This window comes from Hibiscus syriacus, unplaced genomic scaffold (assembly GCF_006381635.1).
Source record: "Hibiscus syriacus cultivar Baekdansim isolate YM2019G1 unplaced genomic scaffold, ASM638163v2 tig00116951_pilon, whole genome shotgun sequence".
NCBI lineage: Eukaryota > Viridiplantae > Streptophyta > Magnoliopsida > Malvales > Malvaceae > Hibiscus > Hibiscus syriacus.
This window is the reverse complement of record NW_024063482.1, coordinates 1,634,264-1,655,604: the sequence shown is the minus strand read 5'-3', so window position 1 is coordinate 1,655,604 and position 21,341 is coordinate 1,634,264. Positions and strand designations below refer to the sequence as shown.

Here is a 21,341-nt window from a genome sequence, read left to right as displayed (position 1 = left end):
GTTATCAATTGAGTATTAAAATGGCACCATATGAAGCATTGTATGGAAGGAAATGCCGAACACCATTTAATTGGTATGAATTAAAGGATCGGGACGTTCATGGTCCTGATTTGATTACAGAAGTGGAAGAAAAAGTCCAGGTGATCCAATAGAATCTTAAAGTGGCATCAGACAGAACAAAAACATAAGCGGATTTGAAGAGAAAGGTAATTGAAATTCAAGTAGACGACAAAGTTTTTCTCGAAGTATCACCTTGGAAGAAAGTACTTCGTTTTATGCGTAAAGGAAAGCTTAGTCCTAGGTTCATTGGACCCTAGGAAATCTTGAAAAGAGTTGGACCAGTGGCATATCAGTTAGCATTGCCACCTGAAATGGAAAAGATTCACAATGTATTTCATGTGTCTGTGCTCAGGAGATATTGATCAGATCCTTCACACATCTTAGCACCCAATGAAATAGAAGTTCAATATGACCTGCCCTACGAGGAAGAACCAATACATATTTAGGCTCATGAAGTTAAACAGTTAAGGAACAAGACAATCACATTGGTTAAAGTTCACTAGAGAAATCATAAAGTATAAGAGGCGACATGGAAACGTGAAGAGGACATGAAACGACAATTTCCTCATCTCTTTGTACAGTGAAAATTCGAGGACGAATTTTCTTAAGGGGAGATTTGTAACACCTCAAACATCGAGTCAGTAACTAAAATGTAAGAATTTTAAAGTTTATGGTTTAGATTGTATAAATTGGAAAATTTCAAGGATTAATATTAATTTTTTTGTCAATGACTTATTATCAAAGATGAGATAATAAAAGGGCATTATGGTCTTTTTGAATGAAATGAATTTTATATTCTTTCTTAAGGGATATATAACACGTGTGATTAGGAAAGAAAAAAAAGAAAAGTCTGGAAATCCATTGTTATCTTCTTCCTCTTGACGTAACTTCCATCTTTCCAAGGTAAATTTCTTCAAGTTGGTTGTTTCTTTAATTTGAGGGTTTGTTTTAAAGTTTTAAGTGGTATATAAGATTAAGGAAGCTTAAAGATGAAGAAAAACTAAGTTAATAAGGAATTCTTAGTGAATTAGTGAAATGGGTTTTGAAGTGAAAGGTTGAGATTTGACTTATAAATGGATTCTAAAGGTAGAATTGACTTGTCAAAGTTCTAACTAAGAGATATTAAGTGTCAGAAATGATTTAGAACATGTTTTAATAAATGACATGATTTTTAGTTTTAAGAATTCACTAGAGAAAGTTGGATGTTATAAGAGGATTATTGGAGATAAGTTGATTAGGATAAGTGTTAGTGAAATTGAGGAGTTCAATAGAGCTAAGAATAAGATATTTAGGGGAATTTGGGGAAAATTCGAAGGGAACTAAATGAAATCTAGGCTAGAGTATCGATACTGGAAGAACAATACCGATACTATAGTGTTAAATTGAAGGAAATAGGTTGAATATGATGAACATTATCGGTACTAATTGAATTAGTATTGGTACTGAAAGTGGGGTATCGATACCAAGAGTAAGGTATTGATACTATTATTAAGCATAAAATTTCAGAATGCCAAAATGGTATTGGTACTGAAGAGGGTATCGGTACCATAATATAGAAGTATCGGCACCAAATGATGGGTATCGATACTAATGTGTCTGAAATTTAAAGTGAGAGTTTTTGTTTCATTTCTGTAAATGCTAATTGGTTATACGTTAATGTAAAGTGTATTGATATGGGATATATCTATGTATAGATTGTGATCGAAAACATATTGATCAAAGCAATATAACATAGAGATTTAACGAATGCTATAAGGATTCGTTTAGAACTTACGTGAGGCAAAGGTAAATGTAACTCATTTATTTCACATTAGAGATGAGGACAGCTTGTGTAAACCTCAAAGTTTTCAATCAAAAACTATTTTATTTCTTTCTTGCATTATTTTATAATGTTTGATTCAAGTTATATTTCTAAAGCTATGTTTTTATTGATATATGTACATGAATGTGGATAGATGATATGTGAACATGTTTTACACGAAAATGTCCTACGTGAAAGTAAACTACGAGAATGTACTCTATGCGAATAAGATACACTTTAAATAGTGAAACGAAGAATAATTATAAAGTTAAAACCCAAGGTATATGTATGAGAATTAGAGGTATAATTGGCATGCCAAGAGTCGAGAGTTCTATGCGGTCATTCGGGACAATCTGTGTGGTCATTCGGGATATTTCTACGTGGTTCTTCGAGACAAATTCTACGCAGTCTTTTGGGACAAATTCTACGTGGCACTATGGTGCAATTTATATGAACATTGGTGACTGCATTAGTGCACAACCTTAATGTCCTAGTGCATCAATGGAGAAAGGAGGGCTGATGCATCAGACTCCAAGGAGAAAGCAGGATTGATGCATCAGACTCCAAGGAGAAAGCAGGGCTGATACATTTTTGGGTGAATGCACTGAAAGGGATAAGGTGCATCTTGAACACAACTCTTGTGTTGTTAAGTCTAATTTTCCATCTTCAGTGAGTCTAGGTCGATGAGGACCTAACCACAAAATGAGAGCAGTCAAAGGTTGAAAGGGACCGGAGGAGTCATCCAAGCCTTTACCAAATGATCAAGGCGGTCTGTTCGAATGAAATTGTAAATGGGTAGGAAAGAGTTCCTACAATCAAGGAGTACACAATGAGACAAAATAGTACAGGGCTACATGGCGGCAAAATCCAAGGCAAGCAGTCCATATAAGGGGACCGCAACAAGCCAAGACACCAGGAAAGAATTGAGATGGGCAAATCCAAGTACATTCCAATGGTGCGACGAGGGCGTCTCTAGGTTCGATAGGGGAGAATGTCATGCCTTAGAGATTAGGCCCGAGGCATATGCGCTTAAGACCGAGACAGAGGTTCTCAAGAAGGTGTTGGGCGTGACTAATCCATCAAACTTGGCCCAATCCATGGAGAAAGCTAAGGACTCCATTCACATTGAACCCGCAAAGATGGAAAGTGACAAGAAGATCACAAGAGCTTGACAAATATGGCAGGGGATGATATTATATCAAAGAGGATTATGGATGAATCTTTCCATATCCAAGGAGATCTTTAATCAAAGGAAAAAATGGGACTAATTGATTTGTATGGATGCTAATTTGATTGAGTTTCCTTATATAGGAAGATTTGTAATTAATAGGGCTCATCTTAGCCGTCCATTGTATGGGGATCCAATTATAAATAGAGGCATTCCCACACCTCATTTATACTCACTTCACTTTTCATTTCATTTGGTGGAATACAAAGAGCATTCACTCAACTCTCTCTTGTTTGTGTGAGTTATCTCCTTCTCAAGTTCTTTTGTGCTTTCGCATTGCACTAAGCCTTCCAGCTTAGTGTTTTTTTAGGCTGACTTAAGTGCAAAACGCCCAAGAGTCGTTCCGAAGCATCTAAGGCCGCACGTTCCCGAGTTTAAAGCTCCAAGGGCCCATGATTGCCCATTTTAGTGTATGGGGCGATATGCTAGGCATCATCACTTATAATAGACAATGTGCTAATATCTGAGTCCGTAGTTTAGGGTTCAGCACTCTTAATTTAAAACAGAACACAAATTTAAAAAGAAAAATCAAAACACAAGAGAAGGGACCCAACGAGAGCGGACATGTCACTTTTTTAATTTATAAAATCCATTTCAGTATTTGTTGTTGTTGTTGAAACAGAAAGAAATTAATCGATTTAAAAGGAAAAAAATAAAATGCCACTCCTCTCCTGGATCTACAAGATCTAATCTGTTTCTTTTTTTTTTCTCGAAAAGAAGGAATGCTATTCTCCCTCAGATCTATTTATTGAGATTAGATCCTTAGCTGAGGACAAAAAAACCAACTGTAATCGAAGAAGAAAAGGAAGATGTATATGGCATATGGATATCCGCAGGTGATTCCATTAGAGCAAGGGCAGTATCCAACGTCGCAAAAGATCATTTACCTAAAACTCATTAACCGACTCTTGCTCGTCGTTTCGCCTTTGCATCTCGAGCTATGGAGTTCCTCCCAGGTATTTCCTACACAAATGTATGCTTTTGTTCACGATTATTCTTTTGTTTCCCCCTTTTTATAAAGCCTTTTGATTGTTGCAGCATAGAGTGAGGTTAGGGAGCTATAAGAGAGATGCGGATTCGCTGCAGCGAGAAGGCGAGAATGTGCACGCCGTTTGGAGCCCTGACACCAAATTGATTGCGGTTCTTGTGAGTTTTCTTCTTCTTCTTTTTCCCTCAGAGAATTGATCTAGCTTACTATGATGCCTGCGAGTTTGATTTTCTTTTAGTTGAAGTTGTTTATGTCTCTGTTTTTATTAGATGTTCTTTTAGTACTAGGGTGCTGACATTTTTGGAGTTAATAGAGTAAAATTAAAATGAAGCAGAGAAGCAGTTTATGCATGTTGCTCTTGATAATTGCATTTAGCTTGATTTGTTTTATTTTAACGCTTATGGATGATGGATAAGAGTTTCCTTTTGTCCGGATTGATCAATGATAAAAAGATGGTGCTTGATATAGACCATTTATTGTTTTCTTTGTTTCAGTGTACTGCTTCTGAAGATGTTTAAGCACGTTACTTTATTTGTTATGAATTTAAATCTTACTCGTTTTTGTTTGTGCAGACTTCATCTCTCTTTCTTCACATTTTTAAGGTCCAGTTTACTGAGAGAAAAATACAATTAGGGGGGAAGCAACCCTCTGATCTGTTTCTAGCAACGATAACTCGAGTTCTGAGTGAACAAGTTCCCTTTGCTGAAAATGATTTGGCCGTGTAATATTTCTTTTTCATTTGCTGTAGTTTTGACCTTAACTTTAGTTCTTCTCAGTATCTTATCTTTCCTTTGAACCTCTTTGATGTAGGAGCAATATTGTGAGTGATAACAAACATATGCTATTGGGGCTTTCTGATGGATCTTTATATAGTATCTCTTGGAAGGGGGAGGTAACCCATTGATAACATGTTGCAATTTTATCCTGTCTTATGCAATTCCTTTTACCATGTAATTTGATTTTTGTATATACTTTATTTGTGTAGTTTTATGGAGTTTTTGGACTGGATTCCTCCCAACACAATGAGAATGAAGTTGCTACATTATCACATTCTCCAGTTAATTTTACTGCTTCTGGAGAGGACGACAGTACTTTTGCCTCGAATAATAATGTCTCCAAGAAAGCTGCTATAGCACAATTGGAGTTTTGTGTTTCGATGAGGCTTCTGTTAGTTTTATATTCTGATGGACAACTAGTGTCATGCTCTGTGAGCAAGAAAGGTTTAAAGGCTGGTGAATCCATTAAACCTGAAAAAAAATTGGGAAATGGCGATGCTGTATGTACTTCTGTTGCTGGAGATCAACTAATCCTTGCCGTTGGTACCAGAAGAGGTGTTGTTGAGTTATATGACTTTGCTGACTCTGGGTTGCTCATTCGTACCATCTCCTTATATGACTGGGGGTATGCGTTGTCTTTATTGGCAAAGCTAGAATATTGGTGGTATAGTCTAATGCATATATATTTTGCTCTTTGAGTGAACCGACTACTATATATGTCTACTAGGTAGTTAAATAATATATTTTCCTCTGCTATCTTTTTTAAAATCACATTCCTTGCGGTTGTCAACTTGCACCGACCATTTTACAGTACGATGAAAATCCGTATGTTAAGCAACACTGTAATTCTTTTGGTTTTGCTAGTTTCTTAGCAGTACTTATTTTAGCAAGTTTTTGGACCATAGTGTTGTAGAAATCAATGTTATGGGTTCAGGCTTTCACGCGTCAAGGGTGAAAACTTTACTTCTTGATCTTCTTGTTTGGCAGATATACAATGGAAGACACTGGTTTTGTCAGTTGTATTGAATGGACACCAGATAATTCTGCTTTTGCAGTTGGGTGGAAGTTAAGAGGACTTACAGTTTGGTCTGTTTCTGGATGTCGTCTAATGTCAACCATCCGTCAAATTGGTTTGAGTTCTGCTTCTTCTCCAGTAGTTAAGACAAACCAGGATTGTAAATATGAGCCATTGATGGGCGGTACCTCGTTAATGCAGTGGGATGAATATGGATATAGGCTTTATGCTATTGAGGAGGGATCTTTGGAGAGAATTCTAGCATTTTCTTTTGGAAAATGTTGCCTTAGCAGAGGAGTATCGGGAATGACTTATGTCCGTCAAGTGATTTACGGTGAAGATAGATTGCTTGTTGTGCAGTCAGAAGAGACTGATGAGCTAAAGATGCTACATTTAAACCTTCCAGTTAAACATCCAAGTCACAACTTCAATAAATGTCTACTTTCATTCGGTTCACCTATAAAATGTGAGTGTCCTGATGTTGTTTTGCTTTTGTTCAGGTTTCTTACATTTCACATAACTGGCCTGTTCAGCATGTGGCAGCAAGCAAGGATGGAATGTATTTAGCGGTTGCTGGTCTCCATGGGTTGATTTTATATGATATAAGACTGAAGAAGTGGCGAGTGTTTGGAGATATCTCTCAGGAACAAAAGATTCAGTGCGAAGGTCTGTTATGGCTGGGGAAGATCGTTGTTGTCTGCAACTACATTGATTCTTCAAACATGTGAGATGCAAATCTGTGTCCTCTTAATTATTTCTGCAGAACTTGCCAACTCTGTCCAAATACTTCTAACTATTGATTAATTTCTGATATATATGGATGCCTGAATTTCATGGGCAAGTCATCGCACTGCCTGTTCATTTAAACTTCAACCGATCAAGTATTCTTATTTTGAACCCTAAGCTTTTGGCAGCAAGTTTCAATTCTTTCTTTCTGTCATTTGTTTTTAATAAATAGTTACATTGATTCTATCAAAGAAAAAATAGTTACATTGATTCGCCTAACATGTGAGATGCAAAAATGTGCACTGTGCCCTCTGAATTACTTCTGCTGCAGAACTTGTCAACTCTGTCCAAATACTTATAATTGTTGATTAATTCATCACACTATCAGCTCCTTTAAACTCCAATTGATCAAGCACTCTTATTTTGTTGGCCACAAGTTTCAATTCTTTCTTTCTATCATTTGTTTTTAATGAAGACTTACTAATTGGAATCTTTTCATTTAGTTTATGATCAACTGTTGTTTATTGTGGTTGATGCAAATGATTGTATGCAGGTATGAGTTGCTTTTTTATCCTCGATATCACCTTGATCAGAGCTCACTACTTTGTCGTAAATCATTGCTTGCAAAGCCCATGGTAATGGATGTCTATGAAGATTACATATTAGTCACTTATCGCCCTTTTGATGTACACATATTCCATGTGAAATTATCTGGTGAACTGACACCTTCTAGTTCTCCAGATTTACAGGTAAAGGAATGTTATCCAGTTGTTTAAATATTTGATTGAAATATATAAATGATTGTGCTTTAAAATAGTGTGTAAGTTATTCTTCATACGTTTTTTAAGTGATAAAATGACAAACAGCTTTCTACAGTACGAGAACTCTCAATCATGACTGCAAAGAGCCATCCTGCAGCTATGCGTTTTATTCCTGATCAAATTCCAAGAGACAGTGCACTTGACAATCATATCTCGTCTTCTTCAAACTTATTAGCCAGAGAGCCTGCAAGGTATCACCTTTGAACTGGTGCATCGAACTTTCTGCACAGTGCATGTGCCTGATATTTACTTGCTTTTCTAGATGTCTGATACTGAGAACGAATGGGGAGCTTTCATTACTTGATTTGGATGATGGACGGGAAAGGGAACTCACCAATTCGGTTGAACTATTTTGGGTTACATGTGGTCTATCAGAAGAGAAAACAAATCTGATTGAGGATGTCTCTTGGTTGGACTATGGCTACAGAGGAATGCAGGTAACCTACTGTTAAAATTGATTGTCCAACACTTTGATTTTTCCATTTTTCTGTAAATCATCTTGTTTTTACTAGTCTGATTATTTGTGTTGGATGTTTATTTTTACAGGTTTGGTATCCATCTCCAGGTGTTGACTCATTTAAGCAGGAGGACTTTTTGCAGGTAATTTTTACCTGAGAATGTGATTTTTCTCTGATCTTGTTACTCCTTCAATGTACTTTTCTTGTCATCATTTCTCTTATTCAGCATTTTTTAAAAAGATCATACATCGCATTTGATCTGGTTATTTGGCATATCTACTTGTTTTAATATTTCTACTTGTATTATCAGTTGGATCCAGATCTGGAATTTGACCGTGAGGTGTACCCTTTGGGGCTTCTTCCAAATGCTGGGGTTGTGGTTGGCGTGTCTCAAAGGATGTCATTTTCAGCATGCACAGAATTTCCATGTTTTGAGCCAACTCCCCAAGCTCAAACTATATTGCATTGCCTACTCCGACATCTCCTTCAGGTATCTCTATTTTTTCTCATATCTTTAAGAGTGCCAAATCCTTGTTTCATTTAAATTCTAAATTCATATTCATACGGGAATGTGGACATTGAAATTTCTTGTCTTTATTGGCAAAAATTTGATTTCTTTTATATTTTATGGTAATGGATTTTGGCATTATATCCATTTATTTGTCAAACCTATGTAAACTTCATCAGGCAGAGACTTAATTCTCTTTCTTTAATGGTGTTTGGGAAATATTTCCCCCCAAAATGAATAGTGGGAATTGTGGGTGGTTTCTTGAAAGTTTTCCAGCAATGAACATTCAAAGCCTTGTTTTGTTCAGCTTGTTGTTCCTCTTCTCACTCATGGTAGGTTTTCCACTTCGAGTTTATGCATGTGAAGGTTCTTACCACCAACCTTCAAAAATGATAAAAGTTTGTTATTGGCTGACCAAAAAGTGTTAGTAGGTGATGTGGCTAGACAGGGAAATAGCAGTGAATCGATTGAATTAGGGTTATAAAAACTTCTAGTTTCTTTCTATTAGTTCAAGAAAATAATAAGAATAATTATGTTGGCTGTAAAGCTTACAACTTATTTTATAGGTTGTCTTTCTTCCAACTAAAGTTACTAGGCTTTCTTGCAATTTTTTTTCATCCTAACCCTAGATTTAAACCTAAAGATAACTAATAACCCTAAACATTTAAGTCCTAGCCTTAGCCATTTATCATATGCCTAATAATTAATAAATATTATAAAATAAAACTAAAATACTAAAATATTACAAAAATAAATAAGGCTCCTGCATCATTACAACATTTTTGGAACTTAATTTAGTTATTTGCAAAGATGTACCTTTCTTCAGAGTAGCATTAAAGGATGTTTATGTACATATACAAAGTCATGGCTCTAACTGGTGCCTCATTTTAAAGCACAATGCTACCTTGGTTATACATACTCTTTTTTATTCAACTTCTGGTTCTGCATCTTGCAGAGGGACAAAAGCGAAGAGGCTTTACGTTTGGCAAAAATATCAGCAGAGAAACCTCATTTTTCACATTGTTTAGAGTGGCTTCTTTTCACCGTATTTGATGCTGAGATTTCAAGGTATTATTAACTGGGAAAAATGACTGTCCATGTCATGCATGGAATGATTATTTGTCTCTCTGTATGCATGTAATTGAGGGCATTTCCATGCAGTCCTAATGTTGCTGATTTTAGCTTTTGGGAAACTAGAAAAATATAAATTTTCCACATAAACTTGCTGGTTTTAGCAAAAGTTACTTCTATTTTGCTTGGACCATTTTAAGGACCATTCTTGATCTGTGTTCACTGGAAGGCTGGAGGTTTTGATGTGCTTTCTTTTCTCCCCGTCTCTTTTTCCGGTATCTCTTTATGCTTACCCTATAAGAACTAAATTATATTGGTTCCTTGCAGACAAAATGTGAATAAAAACCAGATCTCAGTCCAGAAACAGAATGTCTCTCTTTTGGAGAAGACCTGTGATCTGATCAGAAATTTTCCAGAGTATCTTGATGTGGTTGTGAATGTTGCAAGAAAAACTGATGGTAGACATTGGGCCGATCTGTTCACTGCTGCAGGAAGATCTACAGAGTATGTTCTTTAGTTCTCCTTTTTCACTTGTTTTTCCAGTTGACAGATACAAAACATGTCTGAAAGATGTTGGACATATATATATATGTGTGTGTGTGTGTTATTCTTCTTCCTTATCTTCTGTAGTGATTAACTATGTTTGGATAGATTTGACCTTCTCTTGACTGAGTAAACATTGGGCATTGGTTGCATCATCATTCTATTTAATTTACACACCTTCATCCTTTTTCCTTCCAAAAATTGGCCTCACTAATTTTATTGCAAAAGGTTGTTTGAAGACTGCTTCCAACGGAGATGGTACCGCACTGCAGCATGCTACATTCTTGTAAGAAAAATTCTCCTTGAAAATTTTAAATTTGTTCTAAAAATTTCATGTTTCTTTTCATTGCCTTTTGAATTTTGCCAAAGATATTTCCTGTTCAGAGATGGTTGGAATTGTATTTAATACAAGCATATAGCCTGTTTTAAAGCATGCTTTGGGTTCTTATACAGTTTAGCAGTTATGGTCAACCTATAAGAAGTAAATTTACAGAGTTTGCTCATCTTCTAAGAATTATGTATCTCTTCCCCCTTAGATGTTGTTGGAAAGCTATGCATTAGAAGCGAGGGGAACATTCTCTCTTATTGCATGTGAATTTCTTGTCAGAAAACAGTATGCAAGGTTTTTAATAGATCCGTAGAGTTAGGAGTCATCATCTCCTGTTCAACATGATTGTTTGATCAAATTCATTCCTTTTATAAAAATGGTGCAGGTAATTGCCAAACTCGAAGGTCCTGCTGTTAGTCAGTACTGTGCTCTGCGCTTATTGCAGGTAGATCTTTGCTAATAGTTTCATAATGATTTTCTCCGTTTTACCTTTATTTACCCCTTCTAGACTTTTGAAAGCATTATCAAATCCTGTGCAGGCAACTCTAGATGAATCATTATATGAACTTGCTGGAGAGCTGGTATTATTCTTGCATGGTCATATGTTTGTGTAAATGATTTTTTTTTTGTAATAAACACTTACTGAATCATGATTTCTTTCTCTTTTGTTCTTAGGTGAGGTTCTTGTTGAGGTCAGGGAGAGATTTTGAGCAATCATCTACAGATTCGGAGAAATTATCTCCTAGATTCTTGGGCTATTTCCTTTTCCGTTCTAGTTTCAGTAGATCATCATTAGATAAAAGGTTATTGACTTCCATGAATTGTTCTACATAACCTTGGGGTGTTGTAATTTCAAGATAATACTTCATTCATCTTAACCCCGTTTTTTGACAACAGCACTTCATTCAAAGACCAGAGTGCTCATATTGCTTCCGTCAAGAACATATTGGAAAATCATGCTAGCTATTTGATGTCAGGAAAGGAACTTTCCAAGCTTGTTGCATTTGTAAAAGGCACTCAGTTCGATTTAGTGGTAAGAGAAACATAGCTGGTTCAAAATGTCATTTTATGGGGTTAAGTGATTTTCATTTGTTCCACTAAACAATACATTGCAGGAATATCTTCAAAGAGAAAGATACGGTTCTGCTAGGTTGGAGAATTTTGCATCAGGGCTAGAATTGATTGGGCAAAAGGTACCAGTTTTCTTAGAAATTTGTTTTCGTCTATATTCTTTGCTCTTTGTTGTATTATTATATATCATAGTGGAATAGCTTGTGTGAAGTAAGAAACAGTTCAAAATGCCTCAACTTAGGCACTAACTGTTTATATATTTAGATCATAAAAATAACCACTACTTTCTCTGCAATTCCTTTTTTTTGTATGATAGTCTAATGCTTATTGGACCATATTTTTTAAATTTTCCAGCTGCAAATGGGAACGTTACAGAGCAGGTTGGATGCTGAATTCCTCTTGGCTCATATGTGCTCTGTCAAGTTCAAGGAGTGGATAGTTGTCCTTGCCACTCTTCTAAGGCGATCTGAGGTATAATTTGTTTCATTGAACATTAAAATTCTGGTTTTAATGATAATTTGATTTTTTATCATCACTGATATATGTACCGTACCTTGTCCTCGTTTGAAGCAACTTGTGGGACTCATTAGGTTTTGTTGTTTTGATCCGGACTTATCTTTAAAAAGTTACTAGGATTTTTGTCCATGCTTTACAATAGGACTTTTTTTATTGGAATGATAATTTTTTTAAAATTTTTATATTTTTGTACATATTTTGATTTACTTGATTAATTAAACTGTGAAAGGGTTTAATAAGTTAATTGGTGTTTCGGACAATTGTTTTTTGTTAATGTGATTTTTACTTTATATTTTACCTATATATTGTTTCTTGTGCATTTTCCGAGTTTCTTTGGTTGTTGATTTTCTTTAAATAGTTGCCTAACCTTCCCCCATATCTCTCCCTTGTATGAAAGAAAAGAACCACACATAGACATAGGTTACTAGGTAGCCAGTTAGAGCAAAACGGAAAACTATACAGAAACCAACTTTTATTCTCTTTTCCCACCTCTATTCCTAGTGTGAAAAAAAGCTACCTAGGCCTTAATTAGCTGTCATAAGAAAATAGATAGCTGAATTTCAATCATCTTCAAGGGGGATCATTTGGTGGAACCGTGATGAAATAGGAAACATCTCATCATCACACCTGCGTACAGATTCCCGTAAGTCAGAACTGGAAATTGAACCACGATATCCTTTTAAACTGTTCCAAATGGCTCAAATCTCAGGGAAGGTAGGCGAGATTCTAACTTTGTTCGTGCAAAACATTCCGCCTAGATATCATTGGAGTGGGTTGAGTCAACTATTCGGGAGGCATGGAGACGTGATTAGTTCTTATATAGCAAGGAAGAACGATAGAACAGGAAAGCGCTTTGGGTTTGTTAGATTCTCTAACAGAGATGACTCAGTTAGAGCAGTCCATAGATTAAATGGATTCTGGTTATTAGGATATCGATTATCAGTAAAAGAAGCTCGGTATGGAGTTAGGAATCAAATCTGGAAACTGAAGTATCCATCAACCTCCATTGCTACAACCAGGGTAGAACAAGGTATAAGCGTTAGTGGAGATAGTCCGGAGGATCTAGCAAGAAGGAGGACTAGGCTAATACAGGGGGATGTTCATGAGGAAGCTGTTCGAAAGCTCCAAAAGTGCCTCGTTGGAACGATGGCATCGTTTTGCTCTTGCAGTCAGGTGGTAGGCAGATTACAAGCACATGGTCTAGGAGATATTAAGACCAAGTTCCTGGGTAGGAGAGATTTCTTGTTGCAAATAGATGATGAAGAGTCATACAGAAATTTGAAGGAGCAGAACTGGTTGATATTAAATGAAGTTTTCCAGGAAGTTCAACCTTGGTTAGAATCTTACAGAGCGTCGGAAAGAGTTACATGGGTTAAACTGTTTGGAATGCCGCTTCACTGCTGGAATCATAGCACCTTTAAGAGGATAGCACATCAATGGGGAGAATGCTTAGCGCTGGGAGACAACGCACTTCAAGAATTGGGCTGCGAGGAGATGACTATTCTGATCGCAACTAGTAGGAAAGAGTTTATTGATGAAGTGGTAGACTTGGAAGCAGGTAGAGATATTTTTAGGATTAGAGTTGTGGAATTTCCCACAGTTAGAAGTGATTCTTTGTTTCGAGAGTGGGAAAGAAAAGAAGGTGCGATTGCAGTCGTTTCTGAACCATCGGCAGGAAGAAGCGTGGACTCATCGGTGGAGAAGAATTCCGAGAGGTGTTCTGAGGAAGAAGACATTCTATTATGCTGTATGGGGAACAGAGCTAAAGGCAGCATCTTGTTGGGTGGGGAAGAGGAGGCAAGGAACATAGGGGAGGAAATTATTATGGGTCTGAAGAATAATGTTGCTGGTCAGGGGAAGGTTCAAACGCTAATCGAGGAAGTGGTGGAACACGAGGAAGTACTGGATCACGCGGAGAGAGAGGCAGAAGATGTCAACAGGAATATATGTAAGACTGCACGTGTAAATGTGGGGATGCAGAATTATTTAATAGATTTCCCCATCTTGGATGGTCGTTTAGAGTCAAAGGAGGTGGAGGATGTGATTCATATGGGCCTTACAAATAATTGTGCTTTCAAAAGATCCAAGGGAGAGGAGGTCCAACAGAATGGGGCTGTGGTTGACCGGGTGGATGGAAAACCCAAATCGGCACCCAGGCAGATCCAAATAGAAAAGGAGACGATAAATAAAAATTATAGCTCTATTCAATTAATTCAAGAGGAAAATGGCTCCCCAAAGGAAGGCTAGATTCTGCCGAAGCAAGAATAATCAGAAGAAGGTGCATCGTGAGGAAGTATTGACTGATCTTGAAGGCTCACAAGTGATTTTGGTTTCGGAACACTATAGCGGTGGAAGAACTGGAAGTTTCAGGTGTTTCGCTTATGATTATTGATGATGGAGTTGGAGGTTCGGATAGTCTCCGGCGACTTGACGAGCATTTAGTGGTAGAAAGGCGGATAGAGTGTTTTCAATGCTTGCTTTTTATAATCTTAAAGTGTCGTAGCACATGGCTATTGTGTTAGGATTTGGCTTCTATGGATTGAGTCAGTTGTTATTGAGGCTAGATGATGGGTTCTTTCATAGAATATGCAGTTCCAGGACCTCCGTCTTTGCTGGAGCTTATTGTTATCAACAGGGGTCTTCTTCTTTTGAGCCATTCTCCAGAGGTTTAAGGATCGAGGGTTCGTTGATTCTGATAGCATCTTGCTGAGGATTGGGTTAAGAATTTTGATAGCTGTCCTGCTGTTTTTCTTCATCTAGTGATAGATATTGCTGTTGATTAGAGTTTTGGAGGGTGCTATCAGTAGGGTTGACTGAACAGTTTTTTTTTTTTTGAAGCTGATAGCTTAGCTTAGGTTGGTATTGGGTAGTTATTGTCGGGTGGATTAGGATGTTTTATTGTGTGAAAGATGTGTTGTTTGGTGTGTTTCGGGTTGTTATTGTAAGGGGATTGTAGGTTTAAACTTTATGTAATATTTTACTTTTTAATGAATTTTGAGGCACTCTTTTCCTCCTACCGCTGATTATGAAACACTTATTGGTGTTACGTTAATCATGAAGAGGGTTTTTAATGAGGCCTCCACTTCCTGTCAAAAAAAAAAAGAGATGCAGAACTGAAACACATCTCGTGTTTGATTTTTAAATCTCTTTTGACGTTTTTGAATTTCATCTTTAACGATACCTGTTATCGTTTATTTAGATTTCTAGGTCATCTTGACATTAATAATTCATGCAAGTTGTTGTTCATCATAGGGTTTCATGATCATAATCCATTTATCGTTCTGCAGGTTCTTTTTGATCTTTTCCGGCATGATATGCGGTTGTGGAAAGCATACAGTATGACATTGCAGGTACGTGGCTTTTACAGCTTCGTCCATAGTAAAACTATTCTTATCGAAATCCGACTTACCATACTCTCAATTTTTTTTTTGTCAGTCTCATCCAGCATTTGCTGAATACCATGATTTGCTTGATGATTTGGAAAAGAAACTTTCACCCACTGCAAATTCGGAAGATAAATGAGGTAGGTATCGAATTTAAACTGGAAAAAAATCATGTGGAATGCCAAGCGAAAGAGGACCAATTTTCTCGGTAGTATTGTTCAACCAAGCAAAAGAGGATCAGTGGAAATCAAGTCTTGCAGATGATTAGGCCCCGTTACAGTGAATCTTTGTATCTCATTAGAATCACACAAAAATGTTCTTTGTAGATATAGAGGGTTAAGCATCATAGGGATTCATGTCATGCTCAGTTGCATGCTTTTTGGTTTTGTTTTAATATACTATTCTTCACATTATTTATAACGTATTATTGTCTGTATAAATGTTTATAAATAAGTCGAATCAACCAAATAAAATACTTATTATATTCGTGTTGTTGTTAGCCTGAAAAGTGAATTTCAGGAGATTGATTGGCTGATATTTTGAAACTTTTTAGTTGATTGGCATAAAATTTTTCAATGATTTACACCTGTATTTCATATAGGGTTGAGTGTTCGACCGAGTCGAGTCAAAAAATTTAGAGTTATTTGTCAGATTTTATAACTCAAATTTTATTTGATTTTTTTTAGTCGAGTTTATAAAATTTGAGTGAGTTGTTCAAGTTCTTATTTAAATTTAATTGTAAATACTTATAATATTATGGTACTATTTGATTATAATTTAAATAGTTTTATATAATCATATATATTATATATTTATTTTTTCATATTTTTTTATATGTGATATATATATATATATATATATATATATATATTATAAAGTTAAGAAATTCAATTCAAACTTGAAAATTAATCTATTAATTATTGAAAGATTTAAGCTTTTTAAGTTATTATTCGAGTTCTATTTTACAAGTCTATTTGAATTTAAAAATTTTTCGAATCGAGTTAAATCAATTTGAGTCGAATTTTTTCTAGTCAAATTTTGTTCACCTCTAATTTCATATATACTAAAAGAAAGTAATTCATAAGCTATTACGTTATATATAAGCAATTATACTGGTATTTTGAAAATCCAAAAGCATGGTTTCACAAGATCCTTTATTATTACAGAATTTCAACCAGAATTAATACCAATACCATTAACCATTCCATTTTTCAGGTACTGGACAAGCTGAGTAATGTACTTGTCCTGATCAGCAATAACCTTGGCAGCTTCTGTTGCACGAGCCCTGATGCTTTCTCCTTCCTCTGACACCATCGCAAGCCTCAAAGAGTTGGCTATATCATTTCTATCATATGATCCATCTTCACCTCTATCAATCTCCAACCCCAAACCTTTCTCCACGAGCAATCTGGCATTCAAAGGTTGGTCATATACAAATGGCAGCGCCACCACAGTGTGCCCAAATTGCAGACTCCCTATCACACAACTCCAACCACAATGAAACAAGGTTCCCCCAATTGAAGAGTGTCCCAAAATGTCCATTTGTGGTGCCCACCCAAGAGTCACCACTCCCCTGCCCTGGGTCCATTGAGCAAAACCTGGTGGCACTGCATCAATTTCATCTTTAACCCAAGCAGGTTCTCTCAGTGCCCACAAGAAATGTAATTCAGACAACTCTAGTCCATATGCTATCTCATAATTTTGATCTCTACTCAGTTGACACACACTGCCAAACCCCACAAATACAACTGGCTTTGGCTCTTGGTCATCAAGCCACCTAAAAATCTTAACCCATTTCTCGTCGGTGATGTCTCTTCCTTGTGGTTTCTCCGGTGGAAGCAAGCCTGCTGGAATCACCTTTTTTCCAAGCATCGTTTCTAATAAAGTTAAGTAATCCTCTTCAAACTCGTTGCAACTACGTATAACAACAGTTTTGCATGACAGTAAGGCCTTGCTAATGCGATAGGCATCCGTTCTTTCAGTTCCGTTTGATCCGTAAATGACACCAAAGCTTACCTCAGCCTCATGCTTCTTGAAGCAGACGGAAGATGGGAATGTGACCCATTCCGGAGATGAACGTAGCTTCTTTTGGCCATCACCGAACAGATAATCCGTTGAGCCAAGGAAAACGTCAGTGGAAGCATTGAAAGGTTCGAAGTAGAATAGCGAGATTTGATATTCAAGGGCTATCTCTGATGCCCAGTAAGGAACAACATCAACAAATAACCAATCTGGTGATTGATCAGCCACGAATTCCTTGAATGGTTCTTTAAGGAAATCTTATGCGGCTTTCAAGTATTGATGTTTCTCACAAGGGAGATCAACAGTGGCCTCAGCCCCTTCCGGTAGCACATCGTTGTCCAATGCTGGCAATGGAAGCTCCACCAAGTTAATGAGAGTAGATAAACTTGGAGGAATTTTTGGTAGTCTTTTGATGTTTTTAGGGGTTTGAACGAAGGACATTTTGACTCCACCTCTAACCGAGAGTTGAAAAAAATGGCCCCATGTGCCCAAAGGCATACCATGGCATCATAACAACGTGAAGATCTGTAGCCATTTTTGTTTCTCTAGTTTAGTGGCTCTCAGTACGAAAGCCTTGAATGAAACATCTATTTAAGCATGCCAATTGCCTGAAGCATTGGAACAGTCATCATCTGTGCCCCAGATCTTTGGAAGGAAGGAAAATCAATGCTGTTTCCCTGTGAATTTTTACGAATTGGGTATTTAAGTTCTGAACCTACGGATTTGTTAACTATGAAAATTTGCATGGGTTAGCTTCCATTTTAGTGAAAAGTTTTTCATTGTTTCTAAATTATGTCAAACAAAATCCATTGTTTCTAAATCTTGGAAGACAAGAAATCAAAATACGAGCAACCAAAATAGGGTAGTCTTTGTTAGTTGTTACTACTATATGGGCAACCAAAGCCCCTTTCATACAATGATGGTAATTTTGATTAACTTTGTAATAATTCACAGAGAAAATCGCCTCAGTGACCAAAAATGCCTTATAATATACGATTTTAACCAACTTTTTTTGGATTTGCCAAAATGACCAACAAAATCGCAACGCGAAATAAAAATCGCAACGCGATCCCCAGAATCGCAAATCAGTTTCCAAAATCGCAACGCGATTCTTGAAAATCGCAATGCGATAGTACAAATTCGCATTGCGATTTTCCAGAATCACAACGCGAATATGAAAATCGCAACGCGAACACATAAATCGCAACGCGTATCCGTAAATCGCAACGTGTATCCGTAAATCGCAACGCGTATCCGTAAATCGCAATGCGTATCCGTATATCGCAACGCGTATCCGTAAATCGCAACGATAATACATAAAATCGCAACGCGTATCCGTAAATCGCAACGCGATATTTAAAGCGCCATTATAATCGCTACGCGTATTTTATTTTCAAATTACAAAAACGAATATTAAGACAAAATCCCGTAATCGCAACTCATAACCTAAAACCTAAAATCACAACTCAGTCCCATCTCCATCTCTCACTCTCTACGGCGAAATCCGTCCCCATCTCCGAAGATTTCCGTCCCCATCTCCGGCGAAATCCCTCACAAACATTCACGGTCAGAAATCCCTCACAATATTCAGAAATGGAAAATCAACCTCCGAGGGTTAGTTTTTTTTAATTATTTTTATTTTGAAATTTTTGCATTATTGTAGGTTTTTCATATTGAAACTGATGATAAGTTTACTGGTCATTTCAATAATAGATTAACCATTTCACTTAGATTTCATTTCGCGTTACGATTCTCTCGTTGCGATTTTCATTTCGCGTTGCTATTCTCTCGTTGCGATTTTCAAGTTAGTATTTGTCTTTGTCTTTGTTCTGTCTTTTGGTTGAAGTAATGCAATCCATTCAAGTTTCAATTTGCAGAAGAGTCGCAACGAGATAAATGAAAATCGCAACGAGAGAATGACTGTCGCAACGAGAGAAATGAAAATCGCAACGAGAGAATCGCAACGCGAAATGAAAATCGCAACGAGAGAATCGCAACGCGAAACCAAAATCGCATTGCGATTTTCATTTCGCGTTGCGATTCTCTCGTTGCGATTTCATTTCGCGTTGCGATTCTCTCGTTGCGATTTTCATTTATCTCGTTGCGACAGTCATTCTCTCGTTGCGATTTTCATTTCAACCAAAAGACAAAACAGTGTTGCAAATTTTAGTTTCAAGAATAAACTACTACTTTTTATGTTTATTGTTTTTGGTATATCTTCACAGTGTAGTTTTTGGTATATCTAACTTGGTATGTTTATTGTTTTTGTAGAAATTTTTTTCGGCTTCATTGACATTAAGGAATAAAGTTAGCCTAGCCACTACAATTGCTTCGAAGCTTCACCTGCTCAAAGACAATTGTTTGAGGAAACCTGCTTCGGGCCATGGCTGAGAGTACAGCATCCGGGTGGAGATGCTAATTTGACCCATTTGTGGCTTCATACCATGACATCAAATCTACCCGACAGTATACAACGTGGTGAGGAAGAGATATGGTTTCATTTTCCACCAGCGTATACTTGTTTTGGGCGGAAGGAGTTCTGCTTAATCACTGGTCTACGATTCGGACACGATGATGTAGGCCGGTACACTCGTCATATCGCCCGCCCATCATGGTTATCCCGGGTTTTTCCGGATGAGTCAATGGAGAAGCCGAACCTACACGTCGACGACCTGAAGAAATTGTTTAATAAGAAAGCTGGTTTCACTCGGATGGATGACGTCGATGTTGTCCGAGTATGCCTTCTACTACTTGTGTATGCCGACTTTTTAGGCAGAGAGGCCAGACAACCTATTCCTCGGGAGCTAATAATATTGGTAGAGGACCTGAATGCATGGAATCTGTTTCCGTGGGGTTCGTATATATGGAAAGCTACCTGGACTAAGTTGTCTACTGCCTTTGATGACCGCAAAAGTTTGCGTGGCGATGGGTCGAAATACACTTTGTCAGGCTTTGTTTGGGCCTTTAAGGTAAGAATTTCTATATAATGTTTCTAAAATTATAATTAATTATTTAACAATTACTAATTTTGTTATTATATTGTTTGTAGATTTGGATATTCGAGGCTTTCCCCAGCATGCGTACATATGCAATAAAAACGTCAAATGATATTCCCAGGGCTATTTCCTGGAAGAGGAAAACTCTGTTGGATTGGGAAGACTTAATACCATATGCGACAATAAATAATGTAAGTTAACACAAATACTTTCATATAATATATAAACAAGTTATTAATAGTAGACGTTTAACTTTGTTTGAGTTTTTATATTTTAGGAGGCCAACATTCCATTACAAAGACTGACACCCACGGAGGAAGAGCTTGCCACTGATTGGTGGCAAGCTAGTCAGAGTTTTTTTGATGGCACGGATGATGAGCAGCATCCACTTCCTCCAATTCGAGAGCCATCACCTCACCTAGAGCCATCACCCGATCGACCCGACTATACACCTCTAGAACGAGAGCCATCACCTATCCCGTCACATCATCGAGCCTCTTCTCCACCATCACCTCATGATAGGCGACCGGCAAAGATGCCACGACTCCTATCTCCCTGTTCTCCACCTCCACCTCCACGGATGAGTCAAGGGAGTTACGTGATGAGGTCAATGCCTTGCGTGAGGAGATCGGTACTCTACGCGATAACGATGGTGCATGGCGTGTGGAGGTGTCAACTTTACGTGGTGAGGTTGCCGCTCTACGTGAGATGATAGTATCGTTGCAGAATGAGGTTCATACTCTACGCAACGAGGTAAGTTTAAGATTTTCCATATTTAACTTAATGATAAATTTACTTGTAATTTCACTTAGATTAGCCATTTCACTTAGATTGCTTAGTAAATTTATTCGGTTGCTGCCAATTCTGCTAAACTGTGTATTCTTTAACACTGTGAAATAGTATTTGTCTTTGTTTTATCTTTTGGTTGAAAGTAAATTTGTTCGGTTGCTGCCAATTCTGCTAAACTGTGTATTCTTTAACACTGTGAAATAGTATTTGTCTTTGTTTTGTCTTTTGGTTGAAAGTAAAT

General features: G+C 37.1%; 1 protein-coding gene and 1 pseudogene across 4 annotated transcripts; one reads left to right on the top strand and one right to left on the bottom strand.

Annotated features, from left to right (window-relative positions):
- Positions 1-3,898: 3,898 nt before the first annotated feature.
- LOC120188907 (guanine nucleotide exchange factor subunit RIC1-like) lies at positions 3,899-15,462 on the top strand. Of its 4 annotated transcripts, XM_039192282.1 has the most exons (23): positions 3,899-4,045; positions 4,128-4,235; positions 4,650-4,798; positions 4,888-4,969; positions 5,063-5,478; positions 5,841-6,273; positions 6,369-6,592; positions 7,148-7,343; positions 7,461-7,606; positions 7,678-7,852; positions 7,962-8,015; positions 8,184-8,363; positions 9,337-9,449; positions 9,780-9,956; positions 10,224-10,281; positions 10,709-10,768; positions 10,863-10,904; positions 10,999-11,126; positions 11,221-11,356; positions 11,439-11,516; positions 11,749-11,865; positions 15,198-15,260; positions 15,346-15,462. In XM_039192282.1, the coding sequence occupies exons 1-23, from the start codon at positions 3,899-3,901 to the stop codon at positions 15,430-15,432; spliced, it is 3,369 nt and encodes a 1,122-aa protein (XP_039048213.1). In that variant the 3' UTR covers positions 15,433-15,462. The 4 variants fall into 4 exon arrangements, 3 of the variants coding, with proteins under 3 accessions (XP_039048213.1, XP_039048214.1, XP_039048215.1); XM_039192283.1 differs by lacking the exon at positions 11,439-11,516; XM_039192284.1 differs by lacking the exons at positions 3,899-4,045; positions 4,650-4,798.
- A 1,001-nt stretch (positions 15,463-16,463) lies between these two features.
- On the bottom strand, positions 16,464-17,850 carry LOC120188974 (annotated as a pseudogene).
- Positions 17,851-21,341: the final 3,491 nt, after the last annotated feature.

Coding starts and splice junctions, on each gene's coding strand:
- LOC120188907 (XM_039192282.1), top strand. CDS start 3,899: ATGTATATGGCATATGGATATCCGCAGGTGATTCCATTAGAGCAAGGG. Junction 7,853..7,961: donor ATGGCTACAGAGGAATGCAG/GTAACCTACTGT, acceptor TTATTTTTACAG/GTTTGGTATCCATCTCCAGG. Junction 11,357..11,438: donor GCACTCAGTTCGATTTAGTG/GTAAGAGAAACA, acceptor AATACATTGCAG/GAATATCTTCAAAGAGAAAG.